At 42.9% G+C, this 25,175-nt stretch overlaps 2 protein-coding genes across 5 annotated transcripts in view; one reads left to right on the top strand and one right to left on the bottom strand.

Annotated features, from left to right (window-relative positions):
• Positions 1–740: 740 nt before the first annotated feature.
• On the top strand, positions 741–21,491 carry SLC51A (solute carrier family 51 member A). The gene is made up of 9 exons (XM_072613673.1): positions 741–873; positions 2,312–2,406; positions 8,537–8,691; positions 11,431–11,504; positions 12,032–12,190; positions 13,311–13,422; positions 13,672–13,818; positions 18,410–18,515; positions 19,938–21,491. Exons 1-9 carry the CDS (start codon positions 836–838, stop codon positions 20,072–20,074), a joined length of 1,023 nt encoding a protein of 340 aa, XP_072469774.1. The 5' UTR covers positions 741–835; the 3' UTR covers positions 20,075–21,491.
• The window catches only part of PCYT1A (phosphate cytidylyltransferase 1A, choline), a 100,784-nt gene continuing 96,468 nt past the window's right edge, over positions 20,860–25,175 (bottom strand). For 3 of the 4 annotated variants that reach the window (XM_072613669.1, XM_072613670.1, XM_072613671.1), the window contains one exon: positions 20,860–25,131. In XM_072613669.1, coding sequence (XP_072469770.1) covers positions 24,922–25,131 — 210 coding nt within the window. In that variant the 3' untranslated portion in view covers positions 20,860–24,921. The remainder of the gene's footprint in view (positions 25,132–25,175) is intronic. The other variant, XM_072613672.1, reaches the window with a different exon arrangement.

Below are 25,175 nucleotides of genomic sequence, written 5' to 3'. Positions count from 1 at the left end.
TTGAACTGCAGTTACTGTGTATGACATTCTCCTGGTTCTGCTCCCCTCATTCAGCATCAGTTCATGTAAGTCTTTCCAGGTTTTTCTGAAATCTGCCTGCTCATCATTTCTTATAGCACAATAGTGTTCCATTACATTCATACACCACAATGTGTTCAGCCATTTCCCATGGGCATCTCTTCAATTTTCAATTCTTTGCCACCACAAAAAGAACTGCTATAAATATTTTGTACTAATAGGTCCTTTACTCTCCCCCACTTTTTTTTTAATGTTTTTGGAATAGACGTAGCAATAGTATTGTTGGATCAAAGGATATGTACAATTTTATAGAACATGGAATTTTAATGAGATTTGAAGAAAGTCAAAGAAGTTAGGAGGTGTAGATGAGAAGAAAGAGAGTTCCAATCTCCTGACTAAGAACTCATGAGTGAGGAAAAAGAATTTCTGCCCTCCGCCCCACCCCCCCCCCACGTTCCCCCCAAGCCCAAAGGCTTTGGGATACTCTACTGCTAAGATAGGAATCTCCCTGATAGCCAGCCCTGAAAGGTCACTAGAGGTTGTTGCCAGGAATAGGGTTTATCTGTGGGAGTGAGAAGATAGAAAACACAGGAAATCAGGGAGGAGTCAAGACCTGAGGCATTCAACCGATTGCATTTTTCTAGAAATGAACTCTGCCACCAGGAACTTGGCCTCACAGGAAGGAGGACAGAGAGGGAGTAGGTTAGGTGTAGAAGCTCCAGCTCCACACTGAAATCTCAGCAGCTCAGTCAGAGCCTTGAACTTCGCCCTCACCCAGCCTCGAGGCAGCCAGACAGCAAACTGACAAATCTGGAAAATGGAGCCAGGCGAGACCCAGACGAAACAGGACCCCAGGTAAGTGAAAGAAGCTCCGGAACTTTAAGTCCCTGGAAGTTTGATTGCTGAGCTCTAGGTATCCCCTTTCCCCCGCCAAATAACCCCGCCTTGTACCTAGGTAGCCACTATGTCTACTTCCCACAGTGGGAACCTTCACATTGAACCCATTCCCGGCACAGAAAGGGAACAAGCTAGTGGTCCAGCCCAGGGAGAGAGACAAAGAAACTCCTCTGGGTCATTGGGATAGACGTAGCAATAGTATTGCTGGATCAAAGGATATGTACAATTTCATAGAACATGGAATTCCAATGAGACTTGAAGAAAGTCAGGGAAGACTCAGGCTGCCCTGGGGACAGTGGTTCCGCTTGACACGTTGACCCCATGTGGAAAGCAGTAATTTTCTCTGTGTTATTTGGTCACTCCTGACCAGATCTGGGTGGTGAGAGGAGGATGGAATTGTGTCACTGACAGGTAGGAGGGCCAGGCTTTCCTGGAGAGCAGCCACAATCCCAGACAGCAGTCACAGAATCACAGATGAGAATGCAGGGGTGGCCCATGGGGGTGAAGTGACTTACCTAGGGTCACATAGATAGTAAGCTTCAGAGGCAAAATTTGAACCCAGGTCCTCTGACTCCAAAACTCGCATGATTTCAACTATGTCATGATAGCAACTGGTGGAGCAAGAGCCTAGAGTCAGGAAGATCTGAGTTCAAATCCGACTTCAGACACTTACCAGCTGTGTAGTGTAGCCTTGGGCAAGTCACTTGAAAATTCTGTCTGCCTCAGTTTTCTCTACTGTAAAATGGGGATAATAACATCAAAGATCTCTCAGGATTGTTGCAAGGCTCAAATGAAAAAATGTAGGAAAAACGCTCTAGCCCTTGCCTGACGCATAGTAGGCACCATGTAAATGCTTATTCTCTTCCCTTTCCCCTCCTCCCATCCCATGCCAAGTCTTGCCCTCTGAGTATGATAGGTTTTTCAGTCAAGGTGCTTAGTCCTCCCCATGTCAAGGATCTTTCCACTTGCAGAAGTGGGAGAAATTGAGAACAAAAATGAGATCAACCCACAGAGATAGTGCCATATAGCAAAAAGAACACAGGTAGGAGCCAAAGACCTGAGTTCAAATCCTGACTGCTTCATTATAGCTATGTGACTTCAGGCAAGTCATTGCCCTTTTCTGGCCCTCAGTTTCTTTTACCTCTAAAATGGAAGGACTGTTTCCAAAGGATCTCCAAAGTTGCTTCTAGACCTGATTCTCATAAAGGATTCTGGAGGATCTCTAGGGTCACTTCTAGATCTGAATGGTTACAGAATCCAGTCCATAATGGTTGGAGAGGACAGAGGCTAGAGAGAACATTTGGTAATTCAAGGATGAACCCCCACCTACACAAAGTCCGTCTGTTCCCACCATGATTTTGAACATTGGAGTCAGTGAGATGTATTTCTCTCCTAGGTTTCCACCCAGTCTTTTCGAGGTGCTGACCATCAACCACAGTGTTCCAGCAGAATGCCTTTCTCAGCCTCCTACAGCAGCCCAGCTCCTCACTAGTGAGTCAGACATCACCTGGAAACAATCTGAAGGAGGTTCAGGGTGGGAGGAGTACAAAGGAAAAAGGCCTCGTACAGGTTCCCAATTTTGCAGTCTTGTAAAGTTGTTGTTTGTCCTTCATTCTGCAAGAGGACCATGATATCAAGGAGGTGATGCCATGACCTGCAAGGCAGGGCTGTGCAAGGTCACCAGCCTCACTTCCTCCTCCGGAGCTTTCTGGGTCCAATGGCCAGATATCAATCGGGATGACTGGAAATGGTCCAGGGTCATGTAAAGCATATATCCTTGGAAGGTGTCAAATGACCTTCTTTACTTACTGGAGAGCTCAAAAAACTAGCAGGAAAATCCAGTCATATAAACTTCTCTAGGAACTATAAGTGGGTTACTAATTGTAAACTTTTCTATGGTGAATGTAGCTCATTTTGAGATCTAATTTTCCTTGGTTTTGTTGTTCTAAGTATCCTTCAATCTATACTCCTCCATTATAGTCCTGCTCCAAAGCTCATCACCCTGAGCCCCTGGTCAGTGAACTCCAGTGGCTCCCCTATCACCTCCAGGATCAGATATAAAATCCTCTCCTTGGCTTTCAAAATCTTTCATAATCTGACCCCCTCCTACTTTTCCAGGCTACTTATACTTCATACCTTGCCAGCCCTTCCCCTTCATCATGCTATCCAGTGACACCCACCTCCTTGCTCTTCCCAGAACAAGACATTTGGCATCAGCTCCAGTCATTCTGATGACATCCAGTCATCCCCATACCTGAAATGCCCTCCCTCCTCATCTCCACCTCCTGATTTCTCTTGGCTTCCTTCAAGTCTCAGCTAAAATTCTATCTTCTCCAAGAAGCCTCTCCTGATTCCTCTCAATTCCAGTGCCTTCTCTCTGTTGATTATCCTGGTTTTTCCTGTCTATATCTTGTTTATTTGCACATAGAACACGTGCAAGTTATCTCCCCCATTAGAATGCAATCTCCTTGAGAGCAGGGATTGTCTCTTGCCTTTCTTTGGACCCCTAATGGTTAGCACAGTGCCTGGCACCCCAGTGGGCACTTAATAAATGGTTATTGACTGTGACAAAAAAAAAAACAAACCTCAGCAAACTTGGGCAAGTAGTTTCTATAAACCTAGAAGGACTTTGGTGAGATTTTATTTTATTTTATTTTGGGGGGGGAAGCAATCGGGATTAATTAAGTGACTTGCCAAGGGTCACACAGCTAGTAAGTGCCTGAGGCTGTATTTGAACTCAGATCCTCCTGACCAGTCGTGCCACCTAGCTGCCCCCGCTGGAAGGACTTTGGATTTGAGCCCAACATTGGGTTCTCTGCTTGTCATCAGAAGACCAGACCAGCTAAATTTGGAGAGGTTCATTAATTAGCAGGTGGTGATTTTTTCCCCTTACATCAACTCAGGAAGAGCATTTACTAAGGTGTAGACTCTTCACTATAGAGTGTTTGGGAATAAATAAATAAGGGAGTGTCTATAATGATGAATTCACCAGTTTTTCAGATACCTATGATGAACTGATTTTTACAGTATCATAGTGATTTTTCTCAACAGCCTTTCTATTATTGCATAGTATTATTCAATTCAACAGATATGTATTAAGCCCTTCTACGTATACATCTTTCTGTACTATGATGACAGAGATCATAGCAGAGGGCTGGCCTTAGACTAAGAAAGATCTGGGTTCAACTCCTGACTGACTCATGCTAGCTATGTGACCCTGGGCAAGTCATTTACTCTCTCTGTGCCCAAGCCAAACATCTAAGGTTATTAGGTATAAATGAGTGGTTTCCAAACCAGGAATTGGAATGGGAAGGAGGCAGGAAGAGAGAGAGAGAAGCAGAGACCGAGAGATACAGAGAGAGTCAGACAGAAAAACAGGGAAAGAAAGACACAGAGAGACAGAGGGAGAGGGAGAGAGGGAAAGAAGGAGAAGAGAGAAAGTGCAAAAAAAGAAAAAATAAAAGGAAATGGAGATAAAGATAGAGGCAGAGAGAGACAGGTTGCTGGGATAAGTAATCACATTACTGATTTGCTCCTAGATAGATTTGAAACTAGATGGATTTGAAATTTATGGGTAAAAAGTAGCCATTTCTGGATGTCACAAAATCGCAAGCTAAGAGAAAATTCCATGGGGGCATCTGATCAGATCTCTGTGCATCGTCTGCCTCTCCTCCCATCATCAACTGATTGAATTACTCTAATATCTTCTCCTGCAAGTATCCCTGCAGGCGAATGAGTTCCATGTTTCTCTACAAACTTTCTCTTCTTCTACCACTTTCGTGCAGAATTAAATCCAACAGCTGAATTGTGCCATGCTATGGATCAAACTAGAATTCAATTAAGCAATGCTAGATCACAGTGAAGGGTTAATAAATCTGAGTAGGATAATGAATAGTCTTCAGTTTCATTATAAACTTGCTCTTTGTCCCTTTCTACTACATATGTCAAATAGCATTTTTTGTTAACCAAACATTTAGTGGGGAAACAAGCTCATCTCAGCCACCAGTGGCAGTCTTGGGGTCTGTTTGCTTTATTTGCTATTTTTCTTTGTTGTGAATTTAGGATCTATGGGGTGAGGGGAAGGGCAGGAAATTATTGCAAAATAATGATAATATACAAAACAAAAAATATTCATCCAAATTTAAGGAAAATCCCTTTTCTCTCACGAACAAATGATATCATCCTTGCCCTCAAGGAGCTCCCAGTTTAATTGGGGAGACAAGTTACACTGCCATTGGACAGTTCATCATTTACTGTTTTGTATTTCAATGTAAGTGCCCAAAAGAGCGGTACAGATATTAAAAGGATCTCAGAGAAGGGAGAGATCAGTGTGGCTGCCAAAGCTTCATAATAACGATGGAATAGAAGTAGAATCCTAAAAAGAAGAGCAAAAATTGGTTTGATGGAGAGATGAGATGAGACAGTCCCTCCAGGTGGGAGACAGAGCATGGAGGACATGGCAGAGACAGGAATGAATGTTGCAAGTGAGTGAGGAGGCTAGCCTGGCTGGAACAAAAGGTAGGGAATAAAGGAGGTTGAGCAGGGAAGCTGAAGTCAGAGTGTGGAGAGCGTGGGAAAACAGAAGTTTGGACTTTATTCCTTAGGCAATTGGGAGTCATTGAAAGTTTTTGAGGAAGACAGTGGCAGGAAAGAAGGGGTAAGTTAGAATGATTTATCAGTGAGCACACTAATAAAAGTACATAGGAATGAATGGATGGTCTGGATGGGAAGAGAAAGAGGACATATCCAAAGAAGCGAATTGAAGGTGATTACATCAATCCAAAAGTAAGGTAATGAGGCCCTGGATTAAGGCAGAGAAAATAAGAATAAAAGAAAAGGCCCAGAGCTGAGCAACATTATAAAGGAAGAATCAATAAGATTTGGTAAATGACAATATATAGGAAATTAGTCAGAACTCAAAGGTGACTCGAAAGTTGAGAGCCTGACACAATGGTGCTTCCATGAACAGAAGCAAAGGAGTCAAACTGGGACTGTTTTGGAGTTTGTTGCAAAATGACTTTACTTCTATATTAATGAATTCTGCTAAATTGTCACTAAATTTTGGTCAGTTTATTTCTAAAGAGGCCATTAGCCCTTTAACAAAACATTTTTTAGCATAAGCTGAGTTTTTTCTTAAAGGATTGTAAAAATTACTGTTTGCTAATGGAACATTCAATGAAATTTTTCTGGGCTTAAAATATATAGAACCAAATAATCAAAGAGATCTGTGATCAGAACAATTTGGAAGCTTCTCCAGTGATGAAGTCTGAAATCTATCCATGCCTGCTTATCCTTGGTAACTCTTATCCAAGTCTTGCCATAAGTTCTCCACAGGGGGACTTCCGGGAAGGGAAGGCAGGGAAGGGAGGATCCTCTCAGTGTGTTGAAGTCCTTCCTTGATTTCTTCTAACACCACAAGACAGAAGAGACCAGACCATCTTCTCTTCCTGTCATACAATTGATGACATCTTGGTTCCTATTTCCTTCAGTTTCTCATGAGTTAAACATCAGAGCAAGCTCATACCCACCATATAGACCTCTCCTTTGCCCTTTGTCATACCTTTTGAATTCTTTTGACACTATTGTGTTCTACATTTTACATCACCGGTAGGATGTTGGCAGTACAATGATGGGTCTTTGCTTTCATGGGAAGCTTGGGACCATTGAAGAAACTTTGGAATTTCCTGTAGGTAATTCAGCCCACTTTCCTCTTCCTGCCAAGCTCTGGGCCCAACTCATTGTCCATATGTACTCTTAGTCCCAGAATTCCTTGCTGATGGACAACTCTATATAAATGTGCATATATATGCATGTTCTAATCTGGGCAAGAGACATTCATTATCCACTTGTTTTTTTCCTGATCAAAATAGATTGATGGAAATACTGGTGTGGGGACCTGACAGCATAGAAAACCCTAGCAATAAGGAGAGGGTGAGGGTTGGTGATATTTTGGTACAAAAGAGGGGAAATTAAGCCCTTTTATAAATAAAAAATACCACAGATAATTTCACTTTTAATATTTTAGGGGGAAATTACTTATAACACTGACTTTTTCATGGAATTTCTCTTCACATAGCATAGAATACCAGAATTCCACGAAACATAGTGTGGGGGAGGCTGGTTTAGAACAAACTGTAGTATTGATTAGAGAGGAGGGAAGGGATTATAAGAGAAGATTTACTGAACTGACTGAGAGAAGGGGCAAGTATGGTGTTTGATGTAGACCAGCAATATCTTACTAGATTATTAGGCAGCACTTCTCTTTTTCTGTTGAAGCAAAAGAAGCAAGCCTAGGTTTCCCTCGGATCGAAGGAAACCTCATTTGACCCACGCTCCTGGATCGTAAAGTCTCTTCTAATTCTAGATCTGTGGTCTATTAACTTGTATCTTTCTTCCCTTTCTCAGCCAGAATCTAAGAAATAGTTGTCTACACTTTTTGTCTCTAGTAACTTTTCAACCCCTCCCCATCTGATCTGTAATCTCATTACTCTGCTGAATGTTCTTTCTCCAGAGGGCCAACGATCTCTTCATTACCAAATCAAACGACCTTTTTTCAGTCCTTGTTCCTCTCTGTAGTCTGTTGTCGTTCCGTCATATCCAACTCTTCATGACCCCATGGATCACACTATCTGTGGAGTTTTCTTGGCAAAGCTATTGCTGAATCTGTCTTTTCCAGGTTATAGAATACAGCCAGGAAGCAGTATGGGCTTGGAGTCAGAGAGAGTCATCTTCCTAAATTCAAATCTGCCCCCAAACACTTGCTAGTTGCGTGACTCTGGTCAAGTCACTTAACCCTGTTTTACCTCAATTTCCTCATTTGTAAAATGAGATGGAAAAAGACATGACAAACCACTCCAGTATTTCTGCCAAGAAATGGGGTCACGAAGAGTTGGCTATAACCTGGAAAAGACTATTACAATTAGGTCTCAATTAGTGCAAACAATGAATTCCATTAACTATTCTCCTTATTCAAATTTACACTGTATATCTTCATTGGGTTGGAAACCAGTACCATAGTTTACATAATTGTACCTGGAAATAGCGTGAATTTGAACATATGTGACCACTTCCTGGGATTCGTTATTTGCACTAATCTAGACCTAGCCGTGTACTCTTCTGGCATGTAGAAACTACAACTGAGAACTGTAGAACTACTGAATAGCTCTGCTAATCATTTATTTTATGAGACCTTGTTGTTCAGGCCTTTTTCAGTCATGTCTGACTCTTTGTGACCCCATTTGGGGTTTTCTTGGCAGAGATACTGAAGTGGTTTGCCATTTTTTCTCCAGTTCATTTTACAGATGAGGAAACTGAGGCAAACAGGGTGAAGTGACTTGTCCAGAGTCCCATAGCAAGTAAGTGTCTGAGGCCAGATTTGAACTCAGAAAGATGATTCTTCCTGATTCCAGGCCTGGACACTCTACCCACTGCACCATTCAGCTGCCCCTTGTGACGTTGCGCAAGGCACTAAAACGTCCCTAGCGGTACTACTTTCCATAGCTGACTCTCAAGATTGCTTTGAGGATCAGACTGAATAATCGATGTGAACTACTTTCTAAATGGCGAAGTATTATGTAAAGGTAAGCCATACTTACTTTTTGCTATTATTATTCCACCCCAGAGCTGAATTCTGTGGAGCTGGCTATCACAGGGATCCTGACCCTGTTCACTGTAGGCTCTGTCATCATCTATGTGGAGAATGCCCTCTACCTGTACAAGAATACTCGGTGTCCAATCAAAAGGAAGACCCTGATGTGGAGCAGTTCTGCGCCAACGGTGAGAAACCCACCAAATCGGAGGGGGGTCAGGGAAGAAGGACTAGTGATAGGGCAGCCGTCAAACTCAGCTATTCAAGTGTCTGAGGAGTTATCCTCCAGAGGGCAGGAGGATTCGGTTCAGTTCATTTCTTCCAACAAAAATTTATGAAATGCTTACATTGTGGAAGGTACTGTATTTTGTGAGACTCAAAAATGAATCTCAGCCCTCAAGGATCTCACATTTCACTTCTTCAGACACTTACCATGTGACCTTGGGCAAATCAGTTCACCTTTGTTTTCCTTTGTGTTCTCATCTGTAAAATGGGGATAATGATGGCACGTGCCTCCCAGGGTTATTGTGGAGATCAAATGAGATGGTTTTTGTAAAGCACTTTACAAACTTTAAAGCTCCATATAAACTACAGGATCTATTGCTATTGCTATTGATCGATAAAAATTTGAGATGGGAGAATGCACTAGCAACTAGGGGGCTCCAGGAAAAGCTTCATGGAGTGAGCGACACCTGAGCTAAGCCTCTGAAGGAAGGGAAACATTTCGACAAGTTGACATGAGGAGGGAGGGGAGACCAGAGAACATGTGGTGTCAAGATTAGGGGAAAACTAATAGGCCATTTAAGCTGGGAGGCAAAATACATAAAGAAGAGTAATGTGAGATAAGACTAGAAAGGTAGATTAAAGCCAGATATCAAGCTTTCAGGGTTTGACCACTAAGCTAAGTGGTTTTTAATTTTACCCTAATGACAACAGAGGACAAATAAAAGTCTTTTGAGCAGGAGCGCTTGGACCTGTGCCTTGGGAAACCAATTAGAAGACTATTTCAAAGAGATAATCGGGGTGGTGACCCTGTAACCAGAGAGGAGATGGATGGGAGGGAGATAGAGGTAGAATTTCTAGATGTTTCTGAGGTTATGGACCTGGGAGATTGGAAGAATGGTGATGCCATCAGTAGGAGGAGGACTGGTTGGACCAAGATGAATTGGCTATAGCACAGGTCAGGCACAAATAGTCCATATGAACATTTGGAGGAAATTTGGAGAAGGGGGTTTAGGGGAAAAGATGAGCTGCATTCTGGCTATGTTGTCTGAGCAGAAGACATCTCGATGGAACATCTAAGTTGGAATGTTCAACAGGCTGTGGGAATGGAGGTCAGAAGAGACATTAAGAGTGTATATATATTTATAGATCTGGGAACTACTTGCACAGAGATGATAACTGAATCCTTTGGAAGTGATGAGGTCACCAAAGGAGAAAATATAGGAAAAGAAGAGAAGAAAACCCATGGCAGACCCTTGAGGGATATTCACCTTCAAGGGGTAGGATATAAATGATGATCCAACAAAGGAGAACAGTTTCAGTAGAGTGATGGGGAGAGAAAGCTAAGCTGATTGTAAAGCAGAGGTGGGGGGAAGGAAGGAAGGAAGGAAGGAAGGAAGGAAGGAAGGAAGGAAGGAAGGAAGGAAGGAAGGAAGGAAGGAAGGAAGGAAAGAAGGAAGGAAGGAAGGAAGGAAGGAAAAAAATGCATTTACTAAGCCTTTATATGCCAAGTACTGTGCTAGGTATTGAGGATCTTATATAAAAGTGAGACAAATCCTGTCCTCAAGGAGCTTACAGGATAAACCCTACACTTGGAGTCAGGAAGAGATGTGAATTCAAACCCTGTCTGCTAGGGAAGGCATTTTGGGTCTAAAGAACCACAGGGATGCTGTGTGGAGCCAGAAATAATGCTAGCATTGATTTAATTACTACGCCTAGACCAGAGCAAGAGGTAGAAAAGGAATAGTGGGAGGAGAAAGGAAGTACATAAGGCAGCAGCAGAGCAGAGGGCTACATGTCACGGGGAGGTCTGAGGATGGCTCAGTATAGTAGTTTGGGTGAGTTTGGACTCACTCCCTAATCAGGATAGCTCTGAACTCAGGGCAGAATTCCAAAATTGAGTGGATTAATTCTCCCTGGGGAGTTCTGATCTGGAGGATACTATTTTAGGTAAAGAGAAATAGAGGGAAAGGAGGACAGCAAAGCAATTCATGACATTATCCAGAAATCCAAATACCACTCTTGGACATGTCTTTTAACCAGTTTTTCACTTTTTCCAATCCTTCTCTTTGGAGTTTCAATCTTCAAATAGTATCAGTTCTTCAAAACTTAAAAATAAAATAAACATTTAAAAACTTCCTTTGTTGTTAAGGTCTTACATTTCTTGCCCTTCAGAATTCTTAGCAATGTTTTCTATGATTTGAGGCAGCTCACCATCAAATGGCCTCAGTCTTCTCAAGTACAGTGGATGAGACCTTCTGCGAAGAATGAAAGCGAAGGGCAGATTTGGGGGATTGAAGGGAGATGGTTTGGAACAACTATTGTAGGAATTGTGGTACAGAACAACCTGCCACGTTTATAGCTGAGGAAACTAAGGTCCACAGAGGAAAAGTGACACACATGTTTAAGGTGCTGGTGGGGCATCCAAGTGGAGACATCTAGCGCAGAGAAATACAAGCCTAGACTGGGAAGACGTTGGAGTGGAGGCATAGATTTGGGAGTGAGCTACATAGATGTGTCTACTGAAGTCATGGGATTGTCTTTTGAGGTCGTCAGTGCTAGACCAACCAACCATTCTGCCCTAGTTTACACCACACCCACCCAAGAACCTGGACTTTGGGGTATAGAGGACAAAGAGATGCTTCTCCCGGGGAGCGAGGCATTCTCCTTATCCCAACTGACTGTCTCTGATTCTTTCCAAGTAGGTAGTGTCTGTATTTTGCTGCTGCGGTCTCTGGATCCCTCGCTCCCTGATGTTCGTGGAGATGGCTGTCACCACGTAAGCATTCTAGGACCCCTCTAGGGTTTGGCTTCTCCTACTCAGCACATGCTGAGGACAGCTCAGACTTGGGGTTCTGCTCCTCCCCATTTAGCTTTGAAGCAACCACAGCTTCTACTCTCCTCCCTGTATTTGTAACCTCTCCCCAACATGGGGCTGATCAGAGGACTGCCTCCCCCAAGCCCATGCTCCTGAGCAGAAGATGAGTAACTGTGGGGATTCGGCTCTTCTGAAGCCCAGGGTTCTTGTTAAGAAGTACCCTTATCTTCTTTATGAAGGAGCATTCCTTTTCCTGTTTCTACAATCAGACACTCCTTTTCCACTGTCCCCTGATCCTGCTCTCCCATCTCCCTCTGTTCCACACACAAGGTCAGTCCCTGCTGCAGTTGCCCTTCAGCAAAGCAACATCTAAGCCCAAGCTCCACCTCACCTCTTCCCTACTTTGAATTTTTCCTTCCCCAGGCAACAAATCTCCCAGGCCTTCCTAAGACAGCTAACCACCTCCTTCCCTTCCTCTCCATCCTCAGGTATTTTGCTATTTGCTTTTACTTGATAATGATGGTCATGGTGGAAGGCTTTGGTGGGAAGGAAGCAGTATTGAGGACTCTGAAAGACACCCCAATGATAATCCACACTGGCCCTTGTTGCTGCTGCTGCCCCTGCTGTCCCCGCCTCATTCTTACCAAGTATGGAAGCGGGGGAGAGACAGAGACGGGGGTGGGGGGAAGAGAATAGGAGGAAGGGAGGGAGGGAAGGAGGGAGGGGGGAGGAAGACGGGGGGGGGGGGAGGGAGGGAGGGAGGGAGGGAAGGAGAGAGAGAGAGAATATGAATGTATGTAGATTAGGACTCACAAGGTGAAAATCACAGCTCAGGCAGGGACAATAATGGTGGTGAAAAGGTTGGGAATCATAGACCCAGGCTTGTGAAAAGCCTTTTCCTCTAGAAATTTTGCCTTGTCAGGGTGATGACTCATTTAGAACATCTAGCGGTGGAGGCATACTGAGGAGAGAGTTAGGGCTCTGAGACTGTCCCCCCTCCCGCCTTCCAGCCCCTTAGATTCCTCTGCAGTAGCTAACCAGTGCAGATCAGGCTATTAATTATTTCATTTGCTCATATCTGCCATGCTCCTTAAGCCCTGGGGAGGGGAAGGGTAGAAAGCATTTATTTATTAAATATCTACTCCGTGCCAGGCATTGGGCTAAGTACTTTACAAATATTATCTCCTTTAATCTTCACAACAACCCTGAGAGGTAGGTCCTATAAGCCCCATTTTAAAGTTGAAGAAACTGAGGAAGAGGTTAAGTGAGACTTGCTCAGGTTACACTGCTAGTTAAGTGTCCGAGGCCCAATGTGAATTCAGGTCTTCCTGCCTCCAGGTTCAGCAGCATCCACTATGCCACCTAATTGCCTTAACACTGAATTTTGCCCAGGAGCTGTCATCTTTGAGATGAGGTGTAAAGTGTTTTATGTGTCATCTCATTTGTTCCTCACAACAACCTGGGAGACAGGTACATTATTATCCCCATTTTACAGATGAGGAAACTGAGACAATAGTTGAATGGCTTACTCAAAATCTGCGAGCTAATAAATGTCAGAGACAGGCTTTGAACTCAAGATTTAGCTTCTTTTCAGCTCCCTTCCCACCAACCTATGGTGTCTCAACCCCCAGAAGACAGAAGATCCACCTAACACAGACTGAGCAGCCATTATGGCAGTCCTCTTTCTCTGAGCACAATCAAAGGGCTTCATGGGGCAACAGAGGAGGACTGGGCTCAGTGCCAATGTCCTCCTCCCACTCTCCTCAGGAAGAAGTTGCAGGTGCTGATGCTGGCCCCATTCCAGTATGCCTTCTTCAAAATGGTCTTTGTTTTGCTGGGCCTGCTGCTGGTACCTGATGGCATCTATGACCCGGCAGATGTAAGTAGGAAGGGGCCAGGGAGTGGAAATAAAACCCAAGAGGAGCCTCACTCCACACGCTCAGTCTCCAGTTGAGCAAACATAACGTAGAAGCCGTTCCCCATTCTGGTGAGCTGGAGCATAGTAGAGGTGGTTGAGGTTTAAGTGGGAAAGGGCATTATGGCCTTTCCCTTCTTGCCATCAACATGGGGAGAAAGAGATTCTGGGCAGGATTCTATCACCAATTCCTTTCTTTTCTGACTCACCTAGATCTCTGAAAGGAGCACAGCTTTGTGGATGAACACCATCCTTGGTGTGTCGACCTTACTGGCACTCTGGGCCCTGGGCATCCTCTTCCGCCAGGCCAGGCTACACCTCCGCGCTCAGAACATGGGAGGCAAATTCATTCTCTTTCAGGTAACTACGTCTAAGTGCACAAATGCTGTCAGTTCCATCACCTGAGAGAAACAATATTGCAAGCTAGAAAATTCTGACCTTAGCCCCAAATGTCCCAAGAGGAATTCAGGGCATTCCTAAAGCCCCTCCAGGTTTGGGGAGCCAGAAAACTAATCTGTCCTCAACTGAGCCAAAGATGAAAAGAATCAGGGAGAGGGAAAAGGGTAAGAAGTTACAACTGGAAGGAAAATTTGAAAGGCAGAAGCATTCATAGAGTGCCCATGATGTGTAGAGACAGCAGCCTTGAATATTTGCTGTTTTGTTGTTGTTTTTCCATTGTGTCAGACTGTTCATTACCCCAGTAGGGGTTTTCTTGGAAAAGATCCTGGAGTGGTTTGCCATTTTCTTCTCCAGCTCATTTTACAGATGAGGAAACTGAGGCAAACAGAGTTGAGTGATTTGCCCAGGGTCACACAGCTAGGAAATGTCTGAGACTGGATTTCAACTCAGATCTTCTTGACTCCAGGTCCGGCGCTCTATCCACTGCACCATCTAACTGCCCTTCTATATTTTAACCAGTCCTTAAAATATTCGGAAGAAAGCTTGTCATGTTTCCTTAGATTTCCAATTCTGTCAGTTGATTTCAATATGGCATAATAATCTGCCTCAAGATGCTCTCCAGCTGTCAGTGTTCAGGCTACCAGATTTCTAGCCATCAACCTTTCTTGGACCTGACCGATAATCTTATAATCCCATCTGAGTTCAAAACTCAAAATGAAAACATAGATGAAAAATTTTAAAACTCAAAATGAAAATTTTGTAAATGCTTTTTCTTTCCATCATCCTCCCATTCATCCATTAAAACTTCTGAATTATCTTTTAACTCTCTCCTTTCATCCTCCACTTGCCAACTTTGACTGTCGCATCTTGCTTTATAATATTTTTTAACCTCATGTCTTATTCTGTGTTTCCAATGCCATTGCTCTAATCTACATCCTCATCTCCTCAGATGTAGGTTAATACAATTAATATAACATTTATTAAACACCTACCACATGCAGAAGATTGTTCTAGGTGCTAGAGGATAAGCTTAGTTAAGATACAGTCCTTGCCCACAGAGTTTACAATTAGGGGATACAAAATATACCTACAAATAATTAAAACACAAAATAACACATACGTATCCTCCAAAGTTTTGTCCTAATTCCTCTTTTCTTTCCACTCTATGTTTGGTGACCTCATCAGCTCCCATGGATTCAGTTATCATCTCTACAGAAATGATCCCATATATCTACATATCCAGCCCTAGTCCTGAGCTACAATCATACATCACCAACTTCCTCTCAGACATCTCCAGATGGATATCCTATGGGTATCTCAAACTCAACCTGTCCTAAACAGAACTTTTTATCTTCCCCCTCAAAACCCTCCTCTCTTCCAAACTAGCCTATTAGAATCAAGGGCACCACCACCTTTCCTATCACGCAGGCTTGAAACCTCAGTGTGATCCTTGACTCCTCACTCTCACTCACCTCAAGTATTCAACCTATTGCCAAGTTTTGTCACTTCTACCTTTGCAGCATCTCCTATATGCACCCCCTCTCTCCATTGCATTCAGCCTCCAGCCTGGTACAAACCCTCTTTTTCTTGGGCCTGGACTACTACAATAGTGTTCTAACCTGTCTCCCTGCCTCAAGTCTCTGCCTGCTCTAGTCCATATTCCACTCAGATCTCAAAGCGCTCATTCTAAAGTTCAAGACTGACATTGTCTCTGCCCCTACCCCTGCTCAGTAAACTCCAGCAGCTCCCTATCATTCCCAGCTTTAAATATCAAATTCTTTGTCTGGTATAACAATAGCTCTTCATGATCTGGCCTTTTCTTATCTTTCCAATCTTCTTACAGTTTATACCTGCCCATGCACTCTTCAATCCAGCTACAGTACCTTAAATGAGACACTCTGTCTCCTGTATGAATGTTTGTGCACTGGCTGTCTCTGTGCTTTGGACACTCGGTCCCCTCCCCTCCACCTCTTTACTTTCCCTGGCTTCAGGATTGCTCAGTTCCCTCTTTTTGCAGGAGTCCTTTCCAGCCCCTCTCCCCACCAGCTGCTAGTGCTCTTGGAAGGCCCTACTTTTCCTCTCCACCTATTCAAATCTTATCTGTTACCTCCCTCCAAATATTACCTCCCTTCACAATAATTCAAACCAATATTAAGTTCTTACCTTGTGAACAGCCCACAGCATTTATCAGTCATATATTTGAGTTATATTAAATAATTATATCTTACTGCAGTCATAGCAGATATAGAGATGAATCTGAAGTTAGGAAGTCTCCCTGAGTTCAAATCTGACCTTAGACACTTACTAGCTATGTGACTCTGGGCATGTCACTGAACTCTTTTTGCCTCAGTTTCCTCACCTATAAAATAAGCTGGAGAAGGAAATAGCAAGCCACTCCAGTGTGTTTACAAAGAAAACCCCAAATGGGGTCACGAAGAGTCACACGTGACTGAAAATTATTGAACAACAAATACATAGCTTTGTAGATGGACATGACTGAGAAGACTGAACAAGAGCAATGCTGCTCGTGGTGCCATGCAGCAATGAGACACAGAACACAAGGGCTGGACGGAGCAGCACACACTTAATCCCTGCTACTGGGGGAGGCTGAGGCTTGGTTTGGGAGTTATGAACTGTAGTACAGTTAAGCTAATCAGGTACCTGCACAGCCTGCCACCAATATGGTGGGCCCTGGAAGCTGAGGGCCACTAGGCTGCCTCCATGTTGGGTGGTATTGGGTTAGGCCTGTCAGTGGTGGCTTCACTTCTAGCCTGAGTGAGGTAGGGAGACTCAAGTCTCAAAAACATTAAAACATATAGAGAGCAATTGGTCTAAGCAGCCTGTAACATATAACCAATGTGGAACTTCAACAAAAAGGAGCAAAATATATCAAGGAATTGAATGACAGAAAAGAAGATGGATTGGTCAAGGGGGGAGGGCAAAGGATGGCAAGGTAATAGCCACAGTGGTCTAGGGGTAATCTTTCAGTATCCAGTGAAATCAAGGAAGAGTCTCACAGAATGAGCAGCCATGGAAAGATGGCCAGTTGCATTGTCGGAACTTACAAATGAATGAGACCACAGAGTCATCTAAGTATATCTGCATACATTACCTATCAACAAAGTGTGTTTGTCCTTCGTTGCCGAAGAAGACCATGCCATCAGAGAAATCATGACATGACTTGCACTTGACTTTGTTTTGAGGGAGGGAGGGCTCCAGCCTCACTTCTCCTCCAGAGCCATCTGAATCCAGTGACTAGATATTCATCAGGATGACTGGAGATGACCCAGGATGAGGCGATTGGGGTGTAAGTGACTTGCCCAAGGTCACACAGCTAGTGAGTGTCAAGTGTCTGAAGTGAGATTTGAACTCAGGTCCTCCTGATTCCTGCACTGGTGTTCTATCCACTGCACCACCTAGCTGCCTCAATACCTAATAGCACTCTGTGATGAATACTCATAAAGTAGCTTTATATCTCCAATCAGACTCTAATTTTCTTGAGAACAAACATTGTGTTTATACTTCTTCCTATGTCCAGCAAACTCTAAATATGATGCTAGGTATATAACAAGTTTAATTGAATAATATTCTTAAAGAAAAAAGCAACTTCCTGCTGCAGTCCAAAGTCATATGAGTAACTGCACTGTGCTTGTGAGATCCTGTCCATGATTAACATGAAAGAATAGAAGAAAACTCAAAACCTCCCTTTGACTAAGTTGACTAAGAAAACTGGTACATTGGAGCATCTCTAGGATAAACAGCAGTTAATGGATGGGGAGTAAAGGAGGGGTGGATGAGGGGTCTGGACAGATATGATGAAGAATACACTGTATATGACTTGAAAAGCAGGGGCTTAATAAGTGCTGGTTGACTTGATTAATCATCAACGGATTTGCCAATTCAGTCTTTATGTTCTGTTCCTCACTGCCTATTTGGACGCTTAGACTGCCTATTTGAAGTTTAAATCAATACTTATTACTCCTGATTAGAAGTTCTGGTCCAATGTCTGATGAGGAAAGAGGCTGAAAACTACAGTAAGAAGTTTTCTAGTACACATGGATTTTGAATATACGTGTCCCCTACCCTCCTATCTTTGCAATATAAGCATGGTTGTACCTATATACAATGAAAAAGACAGAGGAATACCTAGAAGGTGACCTATGCTCACACTGGGAAATCCCAGGGCCTCTGCTCTCCTCATGTAGAAATACAAAATCTCATTTGGAAAGGAACGGAAGAATCACCAGGTCTCCAGTAAGTGGCCATCCAGTCTTCACTTGCAGACTGGATGACACATCCCACTTTTGGATATCTGCAATTTTTAGGAAGTTCTTCCTTACATTAAGTCTAACCTGAACACCACAATTTCCACCTGTTGTTCCCTGTTCTGCTCTTCAGAGACAAGCAGAGCAAGTTCCTCCTTCCATGTAACAGTCCTTCTATACTTGAAGATACATACTCACTGTTTTTGCTCCCTCTCCTCTAAACACACGTCTTCCTCAAACACAGGGGAATAGTCTGCGGTGCTCTCTCACTTTGTTCTCACTCACAGGTGCTCCTCGTACTAACTGCCCTGCAGCCTTCTATTTTCTCTGTACTGGCCAGCGTTGGACAAATTGCTTGTTCTCCACCTTTTTCCTCTAAAATCAGGTCCCAAGGTGAGTATCTACAAACTGAAGTAACTTCCTAGAGGAAGGCTGGGGAGTGCGGGAGGGAGAACAGGAAAAAAGGAAACAAACAAGAGGTAGAGACATTCTCGGCTTGCCTCAAACACCTACAGATGCTCATTGTTGAAGAAGAGTCTTTACTGAGTTCAAAGCCGCCTTGATCCTCCACCCCTCTGCCTTACATAGGGAGAGAAAATTAAAACCTAATAGCTTGAGACTAGCTGTCATGCCCAGACGAGAGTATTCAAAGAGTTTATGACTACTAGTTTTCCATCACATAATCTCTGGGGTAAGAATAAGTATCCTTATCAAAAAGGTCATGCTAACAGAGATGTATTGTGTAATAAAACAGTTTAGCCATTGTTGCACCATAAGCATTCCCTTTAATATCCTCATAAAACTTATCTTGAAGTCACAGAGGACTAGATTAAAAGCCAAGAGACTAGGACACTAGTCCTGATTCCATCTCTAATTTATTATGGCCTTGAGCAATCTTAACCACTCTAGGTACATTTCCTGATCTCTAAGATGGAGATATTATCTGTTCTATAAACATCTTTATTGTAGTACTATGCAAATAATCTTTTACTATTCCTGGGCACTGCTGTCTATATGTTGTTATTCAGTCGTTTTTCAGTTGTGTCAGACTCTTCGTGACTGCATTTGGAGTTTTCTTGGCAAAGATCCTGGAACCGTTTGTCATTTCCTTCTCTAGTTCATTTTACAATTGAGGAAACTGAGGCAAATAGGGTTATGTGACTTGCCCAGGGACACACAGCTAGTAAGCATCTGAGGCCAGATGCATCTTTCCTACTCCAGGCCCAGCACTCTATATACTGCATCACCTAGGCGTCCAGCTTATATAGCCAGAAGTAGTAATTGGGATTTTAAACAACCAATCTCCAGTAATATCATCAGTTTGATAATAAGTCTGGTCTACTGAATGAGTAAGGTTTAAACTTACTTCCAGGTGCACTAGCATCAAGAAGGCCTAAACCAATAATCCTAGGAAATCTTGCAGGAGTATCACAGAAATGTAGATTAAGAGATCTGATAAAACCCATAAGCCTCTTCAACAGGGCAGCTAAGTGGTGCAGTGAATAGAGCACTGGGCCTCGAGTCTGGAAGACCCATCTTCCTGAGTTCAAATTGAGCCTCAGACACTTCCTAGCTGTGACCCTGGGCAAGTCACTTATCCCTGATTGCCTCAGTTTTCTCATCTGTAAAATGAGCTGGAGAAGGAAATGGCAAACCACTCCAATACTTTTTACAAGAAAACCCCAAATGAAGTCATGAAAATTGAACATGATTGAAATGAAAGAACAAGTGAACTTTCAACAGGCTACTTAGACTTGAATTTGTCAGGAAGGTACTGCCTTTGTTTCTTAATGTGATCCATGTAATGTCTTGTAGTGATGAACTGCCATCTTCTGGTAATACAGACCTCTCTGATGACCGTACTGACAAGAATATTCTATCGGAAGCGAGACGATAAGATGGGGTTTGAATTTTTCTCTTTTCTGGAACCATCCTCTGAAACCACAGCTTAAACAAACACAGACTGGCTTCTGCAAACAATGACAATAGTTACCCAAAATGCAAAGGTCCTTCTTCACTAGTCCAGATGTGACAAGAACAAGAAAATTCTCACTGTCATTATGCGGGCTGCAAATAACTACAGAGATTAAGTTGAATATTTTAATAAGATAAAGTGCTGGGGGGAGGGAGGGAAGGGAGAAGGGAGCTGAAAGAGGAACAAAAGATTTTATTTTATTAAAAAAATTAAAAGGTGGGGTTTTAAACTCTGCAAATGTAAGGGTTTTGTTTTGAGGGGTAGGGAGTGGCATATACAGAGGTCTCAGTCCAACCTAAAGCCAGAGTACTCAAACGTCCATTTGTACATAAAATGTCACCATAACCAATTTGGGACAGCCCAAAGCAATGGAAAGTAAGTTTGCCAGTCTTGCCAGAATGCAATAGGTCTTTTGAAACTGCACATAATTAACATAATTTAGCTATGCTCAAAGCCTTAAAGATCAGATTGTGGGGTAAGAACAAAATGAAAATGGAAATCCCATTTGCTATATAACTACATAAAAGCATTATTTGGATACTAGAGCCAGGTTTTATTTCTGTGCGGCAAAAATTTGGTGAAGCTTCCCTAACAGGCTATATAACAAGACTGTCCCTGAGACAATACACAATTAATCAGCTTATATAATATGATAATACAAATTAGGAACAATGAGCTCTATTTGGGAAAGGGGAAAATAGGTCACACCTCCCTTCCCCACCCCCACCACAAAGTCAAAAACACATGAGATGAGAACACTGGTTAAAATCACTTTGCATTTTATTTGGCTAAATGACAAAAGCCAAAACAACTCTGAACAGATTAACAACACACAGACAGAAACTGACAGACTAAACACCAATGAAGGACAACGTTCCTTTGGACTCTATGGCATTATTGATGAAGTTATTAATACATTCATGCCAAGACCTGTGTTTCTTCTCAAGACAATTCCTTTCCCCCAGGAGCCTCAATCCCAAAACAATCTAATAGGACAAATCTTTGTTTATGGGGTCAGATAGGCCCACACTCAATCTGAATGAACTTAACCTGAATCATTTCAATTAGGAACCTAATGTCAAAAGATGATTTCACTTTTTACCTTCCTGTCCCTGCCAAGTGTAAACCTACATAAGACTTTGGCAGAAAGAAAATGCTGTGTTTTTTTTTTTTTAAAGGAAATTAGTATTTTAATATCATAACCCCAAGACCATGTTCATTTATTAATCTGGAAAAATAATAGAGAGGGGGGACCATTTTATATCCCATGACAACCTGTTCTCCAAGAGAAGAAAAAAGTACAAATCATTGTGGCATGACTCTGAAAAATATAGTTTCTTATAAATACTTCTATGGATGAGTTAAAAAAAATACAATTACTTACAAAACATCAATCTTTTTTCTTTTTTTCTCATCTGCATTGGTCAGGCTTCCTGTGATACTGTATACAGAGAAAAATCTTGAGAGCTATGGCTTTTGACAGAAGAAAAAGGCAAATGTAGTTGAAGTGAAGAGATTATGGGGAACAGATCCAGAGTTAAGGTCTTAAAAGCATGAAACTCCTTTACAGAGGAAGTCATACCCAGATCAAGATAATCAAAAGATGTGAAATACTGCAAAAAAGTGCTATGGAGATGAGCCTCCATCAATGCTACTTACTAGGTACTTGGCCCTAGGCAAAGAAAGAAAAAACGTAATTATGGTACAGGCTATGGTGTTTTCGTGGCAGAGAAAGAAGTTACCTAATCCCTTTATTAATGACGTGTATAGAACCTTCCCTTTATTTTGTGTTTTTTCCTTCTCTCTATAATTTACAGAATCCTCTGGTTCACATTTTCACCTAAGCCTCTGATGATGGTCTGCTTTTTGACTTCTCAGCGGAGGCCGAAGGAGGAGAAACAAACTCCTTCTATTTTCTCATGTTTTCTATTTTCTCATCCCATTTCCTCACTGCTGTGGTGACTGATGACTTTGCAAAAGGAGAAAGTAGATGTTCTGCTCAGTCCACATTGTGGCCGCTATTAAAATGACCCAACCTTAATGTCAGTGTCGTGGCATCTACAGGATTGCCACAAACATCTCTTTGTAACATGCAGACCATTATCTAGCTCTAATCCTTCTATTAAGGTTATGCTATGTTCACCTTATCCATCCCATTTGGGGCCACTGCTTTCACTGATCCAAAGACACGGAGAAACAGCCCTACAACTTCAGAGAACAAAGGGGTAATCATGGCACAGACTGTAATTGGGAAAACATCAAAGAGGCATCATTCCAGTAGTATCAATTATTTTTCTTTCTTGGTTTCCCCCTTCCCCAGGTACAAAGATGTCCAAATGTAGACTTTAAAGGTATCCAAACAAACAGCTCTGGCTATAAAAGGACTCAACATCATGAAAATTTGTGTTTGGGTGATGTCTACTTGAGACAGGTCAAAATCCAAACTCAGGCTTAACAATTCTGTGGCTCAACAATTTGCCTAAAGGTTACTTGCTAAGTAAGGATGGGCCATATCCCAATAGAGTATCCCATCAGTCACTGGCTCAGGGGAGTAAGTCTTATCTGCTAAAATCCCCAAGTAAATACACTTCTGATGAACAACTGAAAGTAGGAAGAACCAAATTCTGAGGGTCTCTCTTTGTAAATACACATCTTAAGAGAGAAGAAATTGGAAACTCCAGATACTGAGGACACTCCAGAGGATGTGCCACAAAAGACCTTGAAGACAGATTTCAGCAGTAACACCTTTACCTTCCCCACCATCAGCCTTCAAATACACAGCCTTAGAAAATGAAAAATCTGTACCAGGAAGAATGTCCAAGACAGAAACAACACCACTGATAAGGGAAGCCCGCCGGGCTGAAACAAAGAAGTTAAGTTAACACTTGGTCAAATGGAGCCATGAAGCAGCATAACAGAAGAAACTGATTGTAAATGTTTCAGAGGATCCCAAACCAAAGCTCATTAGAACCAAAAGGCTCCAGAATAAAAATGGCGCTTCATCAGAAACACAGTTTCCATAAGCCACTGGGGAATCCAGAGGAAGTCTCCCTCTATTCATTTCCTTCATTTTGATGTGTCAGCAGCTTCTCTAGGCAACTCAAATCTTAAGAATTCTAGCTGCCTTGCCGGGTAGGTACAGTGTAAATCCTGTGACAATTACTTGTCATCTAGCAGGCACAAAAAACAGGTTTTATTAGAAAGTGTTCGTGTGGGAGGCCATGGGAGGCAAACAGCCCCAACACATGGACAAACACAGAAAGCCACTTATGGTTTTCGTAGCTGAAAACACTAAAACTCCACCCCCACAAGGGGCACTGATGAGCAACCACGCAGAGTCAGACATCAGCAGTCTCCCCATTGGGCCCACCACCTGAGCACTGGGGTGGGGAGTGGCTGCTCTGCTGGTCATTTGGTTGAGGAGGCAGGATGGTGAAGCGAAGAAAGAGGCACATGCGCAGCAGCGGCAGCAGCACAGCCTTAAGCATCTGCATTCCATGGGACCTTCCCAATGGCTGAGCCAGGCCCAGGTGAATGCGGGGTGGAAGGGAGAGAGGGAGGACCGCACCTAACTCAGGTCTCACTGCTGGGCAAGGAATATGGGCTCTGCTTTGCAGGAGAGAGGTGAAGAGTCCCTGTTTGCTCTGTCTCTCAGAAGGGAGGAAGAGACCGAAAGGACTGACTGAGGTTAAGAAAGTTCTGAGGAAAACAGAATAGGGAGTGTGGCTATGGTTAGAGAAAGGGAGGCAGGTCCTTGACTCTTTGTTCCCAAATTCCAAGGATTCTTCTACAATCATTAAATGTGGGTGTGGGACCTTAAGAGAACACACTGAAAACTTCAAACACTTGCAGTGGTTTCTTTTTTGGTAGAAGCAAGGTAAAGTCCTAGATATGGGAATAGTTGGGTCCGAGACTGTTTCCTCACTGGAATTCGGTTTGGAAGCTGAGTTTGCATATGAATGTGTACTTGTGTGTGCACACCTTCACAAATATCACAGTACGCTCTGTGCTCTAAAAGCAAGACGTAGAGAAAAAGAGGCAAAAGCCCGCCAAGGGCTCCAGGCAGCTTGGTAAATTGGAGATGAGTTTCTGAAAAGATTAAAATTTCAGGGAAACTGCTTGATGAATCATCCCTCTATCCACTGTCCTCAGGGATCACAATGGTAGCATATTTCCGGCAGACCCACCTCAAGGAGTGAAAAGAGACAGACCCAGAGACCTTCCTCTGAGAGCTCCCTACTACACCTCGGCACATTTGCCAGCTATGTGCTTAGGCTATTTGTAACTTCAGGAGGTCAGCTTTGCCTTCAAAAAATAATAGAAAAAATGGAAATCAAATTATAAGGAAGTTCACATCATTTTCCCTAAGCCACATCTGGCATAGCTCACATCAGGTGTAAGGACTTGGCAAGTCAATCTGTTTCAGAGCAGAAATAAAATTAGAGTGAATTAAAGGAAAAAAAGGCCTCTGGGAACAATACTATCTTTTTTCTCTTGGCTGGGGCTCCACTTATTACATTTAAAAGGCTAATTTTTTAATTAATAAAAACTATTATTTTCCCTTCAAGATTATCTGAAAGCAAACAGTAAAGCAATGTCCTCGCGGAGGCTGGTGCAGGGAATTGGAAGGGAGGCTTCTAGGGCAGTCCCTCCTGTTTCTCAAGGTAGTGCCTTCGAGAGGACAGTTTTGATCTCCGTCCCAGGTCCTCCTTCCCTTGCCTACAGCTGTCCTTGAGTTTAGTGTTGGGATTGACAATTTGGAATTCAAAAGACAGCTAGAAGTGACAAGGACAGAGGAAGGAAGAAGGGAAATGAGATGGCCAACTAGTCCTCTTCATCATCTTCACTTATGTCATACTGGACAGCCTTGTGTACCGAGAGGTTCGTTGGGGAGGAGGAGGGAGAAGTCTTGACAGAGAAGGGCCATCGAAAGGAGGGAGAAGGGGAACGTTCACGGGTGGGGCTGCTGCTTGGGCTCTGCTTGGGACTGATGGCTTGAAGCATCCGGCCTTTTCCTTCCTTCAGCATGTGTTTCTGGGGATAGAGAGGATAACAAAAGGCAAGTTAGAGGAAACCTA

Source organism: Notamacropus eugenii, chromosome 5 (genome assembly GCF_028372415.1).
Source record: "Notamacropus eugenii isolate mMacEug1 chromosome 5, mMacEug1.pri_v2, whole genome shotgun sequence".
Taxonomy (NCBI): Eukaryota; Metazoa; Chordata; class Mammalia; order Diprotodontia; family Macropodidae; genus Notamacropus; species Notamacropus eugenii.
Note: the sequence above shows the minus strand (reverse complement) of the source record. Positions and strands in the feature narration are given on the sequence as shown.